The sequence below is a fragment of the Sphaeroforma arctica genome (genome assembly GCF_001186125.1).
Source record: "Sphaeroforma arctica JP610 unplaced genomic scaffold supercont1.10, whole genome shotgun sequence".
NCBI lineage: Eukaryota > Ichthyosporea > Ichthyophonida > Sphaeroforma > Sphaeroforma arctica.
The window spans coordinates 258,671-269,052 of NW_014040548.1; the positions used below are offsets into that span (position 1 = coordinate 258,671).

General features: G+C 40.1%; 2 protein-coding genes across 2 annotated transcripts; both read right to left on the reverse strand.

Moving 5' to 3' along the window:
* Positions 1-6,330: 6,330 nt before the first annotated feature.
* SARC_00373 (hypothetical protein) lies at positions 6,331-8,487 on the reverse strand (the record flags this gene model as incomplete). Its single annotated transcript, XM_014305976.1, has 4 exons — positions 6,331-6,448; positions 7,216-7,374; positions 7,617-8,064; positions 8,208-8,487. 4 exons carry the CDS (start codon positions 8,485-8,487, stop codon positions 6,331-6,333), a joined length of 1,005 nt encoding a protein of 334 aa, XP_014161451.1.
* A 150-nt stretch (positions 8,488-8,637) lies between these two features.
* Positions 8,638-10,192, reverse strand: SARC_00374 (hypothetical protein; the record flags this gene model as incomplete). The annotated part of the gene is made up of 6 exons (XM_014305977.1): positions 10,026-10,192; positions 9,640-9,867; positions 9,380-9,533; positions 9,119-9,208; positions 8,907-9,011; positions 8,638-8,729 (listed from the first exon to the last, which is right to left on the reverse strand). Exons 1-6 carry the CDS (start codon positions 10,116-10,118, stop codon positions 8,638-8,640), a joined length of 762 nt encoding a protein of 253 aa, XP_014161452.1. The 5' UTR covers positions 10,119-10,192.
* Positions 10,193-10,382: the final 190 nt, after the last annotated feature.

Sequence of the window (10,382 nt, forward strand, 5' to 3'; positions counted from 1 at the left end):
CAAAATCTCACAGCATTGAAATTCGATTACTATTTTTCATCAAGAGATCTCGATCTGCACACGCGGTTTTGATAATGATTTCTGTACTGTGTTTAATATTCCGATACACTATTCGACAAAAACATAAACCATTCACCCATACTCTATTTTCATCGTGGCGCAATCAGTCATATCGGACTAACTTTAGATTTGAATCTTAGCATTGAAATCCGATTTAAATATTTTGCATCAGAAGTGCTCAATCTACAAACGCGGTTTTGATGATGATTTCTGGAGCGTAGTATCGTAGCGATCAACTCATGCAATATGTTTACTCGATATAATTCACAGTCAACTTTTCAATGGGGGCTGAACAATCTATCTCATACGATGCTCTAAATTCATTCTTCACAAATATAAGCACTCCAAGCTCCACTGCGGGATAATCCATAAGTATCTTATTAGCTGCTAGAAAGATGCACCCGACAATAAATACTCCAAATTGGTGTTTCTGCACAAATAAAACCACTCCAATTTCTACTACAGCATTGTCCAGAAAATGTCTTAGAGAGAAACATGACCCATACAATATACTCTCCAAATTGGTGCTTCTGACTCTACAGGATAGTTTAGAAAAGTCCTTTTTAAGAGGCTGTGAGAATGATGGCCATAATAATACACCCTCCAAATCGATGCTTCATCACTAGTACTACGGAATAGTGCAAAATATGCCCCCACCAGAACACCCACATGTGGATTGTCTATTGTTTTAGCTCCACCCCATTGGCATAATCTTAACTCGATAACACATTGGCTGCTTCCACTTTATCTTTTCGTTTTTGGCTACTGTGATCATAGAAGATACTGAGGGAGCACAGTCAAAAGAGTCTTGAAAAATTCACGCAGTGTTTTTCCTGTACCCGTTATTGACCCCAACAATTGCCGCGATAGATACAACTGCATACGAAAATTCCTTTGAATTCTTTTCTGAAAGTGGATTGCTTAAAACGTTCAGCCTTCCGACGCTATGCTATTTTTTTATTCTCCACAACCAAAGACCCATCTTTAGGACACTCTAGGTCTAAGTTTGGGTTTGATGCAAGGAAATATTCATTTGCTGCGTTCAAAAAAGGATTATTTTCCATGGTACAAATCCCATTTACTAAGAGAAAACTGTATGATAATTGTCAAGGCGTTCATTGATAGCTCACTATCTCCGGGACCCAGCAGAGATTGGTTTACAACCCTCCAGTCTGGTATATAGTCCCCCCCCCCCCCCCCTCTATCATTTTAAAGTGGACCTTATAAAACAAATGGAAGTTATAATTTTACCAGCAAATATGACTCACATAAACATTTTCATACTGCTTCCAAGATTTTTAGTAGGACAATACGCATACACTAGTGTCACGGCCAACCGAGAGACGACGGGGTGCTATTTTTCACCTTTTCGCATATCGATTTTTTTTTGTGCGGACTTTCGTGAAGAATATACCACTTTAAGTTCCACTGACACCATAATTGCCGCGATAGATACAACTACATACGAATATCCCTGCGAATTCTTCTAAAAGTGGATTGCTTATAACGTCCAGCCTTCCGACACTATGCATTCTTCAATTCTCCGCGTGCAAAGACCCATCTTTAGGGCACTCTAGTTCTAAGTCTGTGTTCGATCGAAAGAAATATCCGTTTGTTGGGCTCAAAAGAGGATTTATCTACAACCCCCCCATTCTACTATATTTAAGGGGAACTTGTCATAATTACATTTCTCTTTTGGGACATTATCCTTTAGGAAATTACAAAGTCTGAAGGAATTAGATTCATGTTAACCTTTTAAAATATACCACGGACGCACAGCTTGACCGGTACAAAATCTTTTGTTTTCTTTAAACCCTCCCAATTTCTCGTTTAATTAGAGAAACAAGTTTTTGTCGGCTCTCTTTGTCCCAAATATCTAGTTATGAATTCTATGTTCGTGTCGATTTTATATCTTGCCCAGCCTTCAAAGTCTGAAAGATAGTCAGAAAGACCATGCGTATTCACCGAGTTTAGCTTAGGACAAAATTAGCTGGGACAAAATTGCAATATTATCCTTCAAAAACTAAATTGAGTTACTAGACATAGGAGTCTAGATTGGTGTGCCGGGCTCATAGTCCCTGCTTATCAATTCCTAAAGAATATCCGGGAATGACAAGACTGAGCCCGCTTCACGGGGACACCCGAAATCTGAGCCGGAGGGATATTTCTACGGAGTGGGGATCATCCCTGCCCCGTGGTCGAAGGGGCATAGATCTTAAACCCTAGATCTCAATTTTCGGCTTGTAGATATGCTGTCCTCCGGTCATTTACATTTTATTACTCATATCAGCATAACTTCCCCTGATTAATATTTTTACCAGTATCTTTCTATTTTAGTCACTGCACGTTAATTCACTTGACTTAAAATAATAGTAATAAAAAACCTGTATGAAGTGAAAAGTGTTGTAACGGTATGTAGAGCTAATGCTAGTGAGAGTACAAGTAATTGTATAAATATGTTTCTGACGGCTCAAGCAGCGATAGTAATTTAAATGGGCTCATTGAAAAAAGTGTCTAATAAATAAAAGGTCTAAGGTCGTGTCTCGTAAGAATAAGGGTCTTAGACCCGCGGGGAGATCTTATCCATAGGAACAGATCTTATATCCGTGTCTTGCTGCCGACAGAGTTGAATGGGATTTGAACCGATAAGATCTCTTTTAGTAAATATATGTGCTAATGGTGCCCCCGTAGGAGAATCCCTACATCCCGCTACGCGGAGATGGTTAACTTACTGTCTTTCACCCAAACGCGCTCGATGACCCAGGCCACAGGGGCCGAATTTCAAATATTTTGGTTATACAATAATATTGAATTACTATATATTCCTATATGTCTAAGAAATCGGGGTTTTTAATCTGCCACTGAAAGGCTTATATAGTGTTAAAAATTCCTAGCAGTTAGTACTCCATGCTTTTATAGTTAAACAAGGCGTATTGTCTAGTCCACTTAGCTTAGGAAGGATTATAGCAGGTTATTCTATCTATATCAGTATGGTGTCATAGTGAATAAGCTTGTATTACAAATTTTTATTCAGTTTGATAGGATCTATGAGTGTGAGGGGACCAGGGGTGACTATAGTGAACATTGAAAGGGTACGATATATTTTGTGCTTGAGATGAGATGTCACTAAGATAACCGACTAGATATTTTACTCTGGATATCAAATACTCTTAGAAACTCAAGTTTAACAACTGACCACTGACCTCTGACCTCTGATGATTAGTCTTTATACTGTATGATAAAATAGAATGTATCTCTTTATCCAAATAATATATAAGAATGATTCAAAGCCAACTTCTGATGCTCGCTGACCCTTATTAGGAACGACAAGTAGACATCCTACAGGCTGAGTGTCATCCGTCAGTGACTAAGCCTGACGGGATCTCCTCTCGAAGAGAGAGGGGCACTCTGACACCGTGCCCTATGCCAAGTTGAGTATATCCAGCCATTTGGTAGAATATACCATCAACTAAACCACAAACCTGATTGTCTATTACCTCTTTTTTTTTCCCGGTGGGTTAAGAATTACAGCATACATAATTTTACTCACTGTCGTGGGGTAGTATATGGTTAAAAGAAAGTCACTAAATGAATAACCTATCCTGGATCTCAGAGATATACTTCCCTTACCTTCCCGTGTATAACCTCACAGGAACTGGGGTCGCTTCTCCATGAGAGGGATAAACTACGCAAAGTGTATATTGTCCAAGTGAATTCAGAGTGGGGAGTAGAGAGAAAATTTGCTTGCCCTCTCCTAAGGGTGCCGACATGTGATTGGCTGTACAGAGGTATCCCCCCAGGGGTATCTTCGTGGCAGTATACTTGAGAAAAAAACTCTGCAATTAGCATACATAATTTTACTCACTGTCGTGGGGTAGTATATGGCTAAAAGAAAGTCACTAAATGAATAACTTATCCTGGATCTCAGAGATATACTTTCCTTACCTTCCCGTGTATAACCTCACAGGAACTGGGGTCGCTTCTCCATGAGAGGGATAAACTACGCAAAGTGTATATTGTCCAAGTGAATTCAGAGTGGGGAGTAGAGAGAAAATTTGCTTGCCCTCTCCTAAGGGTGCCGACATGTGATTGGCTGTACAGAGGTATCCCCCCAGGGGTATCTTCGTGGCAGTATACTTGAGAAATAAACTCTGCAATTAGAGTTCTGGTTTAATTCTAGAATGTGTAAAACTATGGATAGGTAAAATCCCGACCGCTAGCAACAGCACTACAGATACGCCTCTTTCCGCTTTGGGAGCATCCTCAGCTTCCCTAGAGTTCGTATAATAAACTACTAGCTCTTAATTTGCATCTCACTCTGATTAAAGGCCAATTTTGACATATTTTTACATTATGTTTGCTGGTGCGTACACGGGCTAGTATTGAATAAAACTCAATTACACTACTGTGTGTGCACATCTACATTTACGAGTATTTATTGTTTTGTATGTATTCTTGCAAACAAACAGTTTGTCTTGTTGTAAGTAGAGCTTGCTAGTTCAGCAAATAATTTACGGATCGAAACTATACTTTAGCTCTCCGCTCAGCCCATGCCAAAAACCTTAGGCATATAAAACAAGTTTTAATTGTAAACTCGATTAGAGTACCGCCACAATTGATGCTGCACACGATGTACAGATAGTTATGACAGTTGATGTTGCTGAGGGCCTTTGAGTCAATAAATTACCACCCATTCATCTAGTACAGTTCCCGTGCCGGATTTAAGTATTGCCCTGTGACCTTACTTAGATTGTCAGATATCAACACCAAAGAGCTCTGCGCCGTATCAGTCACCATCGCTCTTGTATCTCGTACGTGTCCCAACAGCATTGAACATTTGGTGCGATACAAGGATCACTTGGGGGGATACATTTTGGAAGGCTGAGAAGGATTCTTCCTTGAGTAGCACGTCTAATCACGTCATCTTCCTTATTCGAACTGCTGTTTAGTACTTATTGGAAATCAGCGCACCACAAAATTGTTTGCAGCGCAATTTGCGTTTGTAAGTTACTCTAAAGTTGCCTTGTTTGTCAAACATGATCTAGTATTTATAGACTGCAGCTATCAAAAAATTTACACTGCTCCAAAACGTACATTATGACCTTGATATCTCTCCTGACACCAGTTCATGAGATTGGATTGGCTACAGAAATTCGATAGAAAGTTTGAAAAAATAGAATCACGGCTTCGCAAGCAACACCGTCACTGACAGGATGATATTATTGTGTTTATAGTTTACTGTCATTGATTTGACCTGTTACTATTAGATATAATGGGAAGTTGGCAATAAGCCAAGTATTTTGTAAGTAAATGTCAGGGCTGAAGAAGTTAGTATCGTATTCGCCGAGAAACCCTTACTTACCAGTTTACCACTCTGATCTTGAGAAACATCATCTGTACCTGTAAGAGTTAGAGGTTTGCGAACTATATTTCACCAAGAACAACTCCCAACTAGCAATTTCATTGTGACCTATGTATGTTGTTGTTACGTGTAAGCTAAGCACTTATTGCAGTCACGATTTCCTATGCACTCTTGTGTTGATTCGAAGTGCATTATAACTGATCTCTAAAAGAGATATAATGAAAAACTGCAACGCTTAAGACTTAATCGATTTTTCTTCTTCTTTTAGATAGCCCTTTAAAACGCATACTTTCACTAACAGATTCGAATTTTTCCCTCACTATAAGTCCCTGTACATATTGAATAAACTTATAAGTGAAACTAATGTTGCATTAACGCAAGCAGAGATGGCCATGTTGGCGCATTTCAGACAAGTGTTGTAGCATGTAATGAATATCGAACAATGTTTTATTCCGATAGTTTCAACTAAGTATCTTCGAATAACCAAATCGAACGCAGTCAATCAATCTTGGACTACATAACAACATTATGCATCTTGCAAATGCGTACAACTTCAGGGTCCCACGCAGAACCGAATTCGACCCAGTCATGATACCATGGACTTGACCTTACAACGCATCCATCCCGGGCAGGAAGATCTCAATGTAGCAAACTTGCCTTTATTTATAAATGGCTTGCTGGCGACAACGAATTCTTGAGCGACTAATATAAAAAGCTATCCGAGAAAAAGCTATCCGAGGATGATTGATTTGCGGTGTATAACGCATAAGTTTTGGAATTCTTTTTCGAGGTAGAGCGTAGAGCATCAATTCTATTGATCTACAACAGTATCACTCCAGCTCTATCGATTTATGCAACGATGCATACCAGTGCATCATACTGTTATCGCGACAGGCACTTATAGTATATCACCTGAACCTTGATTTCTTTCTATTGAGCATATCCTTCATCTTTTTCGCTAGTCGCTTCTTAGCGCTCAAATCGGGCACGGATCGGCGCGAAATTGACGGCTGTGATATTAGGCCCCTGTTGATTTCAGACGTAGATACATATTTCAACTATGTACTATAAGAGTTTTGTGAGCATATCGATTGCTACTTCTATATTTACAACTGCTATCATGAATGAACTTACTAATTCCATTAGAAAAATTACAAAGAACTAGTAACTAGAGTACAGAATATGTGAAGGAAATCACCGATCAATATGCAGCAAAGTGATCCACTGTATCATTTGAAGCTCAAAGATACGTCTCTAAGTAAAAAAGTTTGTACAAGGATGATTGTACGCCGACAGGCAGACACAATATCGTCAACTAAAGATATTCTTCCCGCATTCTTCCCACGTACATAATTGTTTAACAGTGTGAATTCTACATAGAATACTTCTGTCATTGATGCTTGATACGCATGCTTGTTCAATAGTACGAAACAAAAATACGCACGTGCAAACATAGACACAGGAAAAATACAGATAAAGACACAGACACCGATACATATAGACACTAGCCTAAAGCATCGACACAATGCATATGGCTATTATGGAACAGTGTATACAGAGCAAATATGAATGCTTCATAAAAAACCCTCCCACAAAAATCTACCCACAATCCCGTATCACATAGCATATGGTGTATATACAAGATGATAAACGCATACGTTCCTCGAACGCCTGCAAATATCATTAATAGCTTGAACGCAGTACTTCACGAAAGTTATAGTTGTGACTAAATTTGACAACGCACAGTTGCACTTTGTACAGGCAATATCAAGCAGCACCAACAAGACTCATACTCTGGAACAGATTGATGCGTCCAAGACTGCTTTAAGAATTTGCCGCTGTGAGAGCTTCCACCATGGCGTCGCCTATCAGTGTTTGGCAGGTAATCATCGTCCGAACTGGTTCTACTTTTGTGTCTCTTTCTTCGCGAATTATGCTTCCTCTTTTCCCTGCTGCTAGTTATTCATTAGACACTATGAGTTTCCCAAATACGACGAATAAGGCACTTTAAAATATCGGCTACTATGGAACGAATCTCTAACTATATACTGACACAATTGTCTACTTACGTTTGTATTGTAATTCTTAGTGTCTTTAAAATGATTGCCATACGAGGTATCGGGGTGTACTGTATATATCTATCTACCTTGCGAGTCACCAAGCAAATGTCATATTCAACAAAGTCCTCTCTCACCTTGCTTGCTCGGTAGCGACCACAAAATCATCTTCAGACTCTTCCATGCTCGCAGTAGGACCGTCAACTGAATCGCGAAGAATCTCTGCAGGCACGTTCACAGCCAAATCATCATCGCAAACGTCCAATGTGAGATCAACGCTTTTAGCCCCGTCGTTATCATCCATATCCAGCGCAGAAGCAGCTCTCGTAGAATCGGTGACAGCAAAGCTGTTGTAATCGTCATCATCGTCCGTGTCGGCGTGTTCGAGCACAACCGGTACGTGGACGTAGGTGTGGTCTTTGTCTGAAGGTGGTTTGATTGCATCCTTACGCCACACATTTCTTGTGTTCGACCTGGGCGTGGACTTCGGCGTGGACTTCTTAACTCTGCCCCGACTGTTATTATTTTTCCTCGACTGATGTTTATGGGGTTCTGCAGCAGTGTGCAATTTATCCTCAGCACCGTCTGTAGTATCATGTAAGAAAATGAGATGAGGAAATGCTCAATATAAACGAGCACTTCAACTTATAAGCTTTTTTCCAACATGCAAAAACCATTTGGACATGGATAAGCGGCAGAGAGGCCACCGGACAGATACAGACACATACCGTTGTTGATACCGAGATTAGGAATTTTTATCTTAATACTTCTATCATTACTCCTGTAGAAATTTTCATCGCGACCACTAGGTTGCCAATCCATTTCCTCATTCGTAGATATGTATTTAGTTTCAATTTTGGGTTCGTCGGGTTTTGGAACAGCGAGCTTGACAATCATACTCTTTTGTATTCCCGATGGCAGACTACGACGTTCCAATTCAACTGCACACTGCGCCTCCAGTGCATCCAATATGTCAGTACAATTCTTGATCGAATCTGGGATGTGCATCTTGTGCTTCGGCGATTTGGCCCATTTCCGCAGCTAGAAGGATGGAAGGATCAGCATGATAGTGTAAGAATCGTGCATCTAAACGAATTTAGAATAACGCATTCACTATCGTCAGGATAGGGGCGTGAGCGCAATATGTAGAGACAAGGATTAAGCGGCTCTAGTAGCCAGGGCGTGACGTACCACCCGCACAAAGCTGATGAAGTCGGTCACGATAGCCGTCGCAACTTGAGGATCGACATCTGAATACGGGATTGAGGCAGGTAATTAATATCAATAGGAGGGTAACAACCAGGATAGACTCCTTAGAACACGGGAGCACAACTGAAGAAACCCACCCACATTCTTACTGAAGAAATAAATGATTGAGTAAATGCACTTAAAAAGTATTGATCGATTAATTCATTATAGTTTCATACTTCTGAAGCGTTGCTGGTATTTCTCTGCCACAAACCACATCATCCTCTCGAACATGGGGAACTGGAAGCGAGGTTTTACTCGCATTGATAGCTCCATTGTATATACTGATCGAGTAAAACAAGTAGCAGTTAGTTAAGCTCCCACGGTAAAAAGTGATACTGCCTGATCAAGCGCTGCGAAGCATAAATACAAAGTACCATAGAGTTCATACCTGTCAGCTGCATATTTACAGCGTGCTCGTGAATGAAGTTCCCACCGAACACTAAGGAGTCCTCTGGCGTGTAGACTGCGTGAATCCAACCTACACGACACCAGCATAGATGTAAGAGAATAGAACAAATTTCGTTCGCAAATATCATGTCGATTGTTTCTCAACGATCGAATTCAGTTCGATCACAATAAAAACGGATGTCGAATTGACATTTCACCGAAAAAAGCACAAACAAATGCATTTAAGAATGGTTCACCATACCTGACGGAATAAAGAGTGTATTACCAGGGAACAACGAAACTTTATAGCATTGCTCGACATGGTCGCCCAGGAAGTTCCGAGATTGACTGTGCCCATTTGCCCAACGTTTATAAATCGATAGATTTTGGGTTGTAGGCGGAATGAAGAAAAAGTCCTGCAGGAGAATGCGAGAAACAAATTACTTCAAGCAGATAGTGTAAAGGCCACTAAAAATAAACTAAAGGATAAATCCACTCTAGAAGCAATAGTGACATACTTACCTTCTGACCATTGACAACATGATACCAGACTGAAGTGCCTCCAAAATCAATATGAAAGTCTGTATAAGAATCCTGAACGCCCATTAAACAGTACTTTTGAACTCGTGGTTTACTTCGTGGGGACGGCCAAACGTGATCGATCCAATCGATTTCTCTTACAATCTGAGGTGACAGGACTTTGCGCGCCAATGGCGTGCCACTGAACTCCAGGCTAATTACATTGAAGATCTGTATAATAGAGGGGTAGAAATGAGTTTGAAATTGCGCAGTGAGGATATAATTAAATGCCCAGTCTACTTGTATGGATATGATGACACTGCGACACTCAAAAAAATACAATGTATACTTAACTACAAATTAAAATTTCACTCCCTTGATACACAAACCTTTTCCCTCTCTTCCGCTGGCGTGTTGTAATATTCTACCCACTTCTGTAAAGTCCAGCCAGCCTTCGAATTTCTCTGCGAGCCCACTTCCATTACTTCCACAGCACGTTCCGGGTCATTCAGAATTCGGAGAACGTCACTCACAGAGAACGGTTGTTTTGGTATCTACAAGTTTATGACAATAGGACCATGAGGAAGAAAAATCAATATTACTCGCTTGGCGACCACGTAATACATATATACATATATACATACATACATACATACATATATATATATATATATATATGTATATATACATACACACACACACACATACACACACACACACACACACACACACANATATANATATAT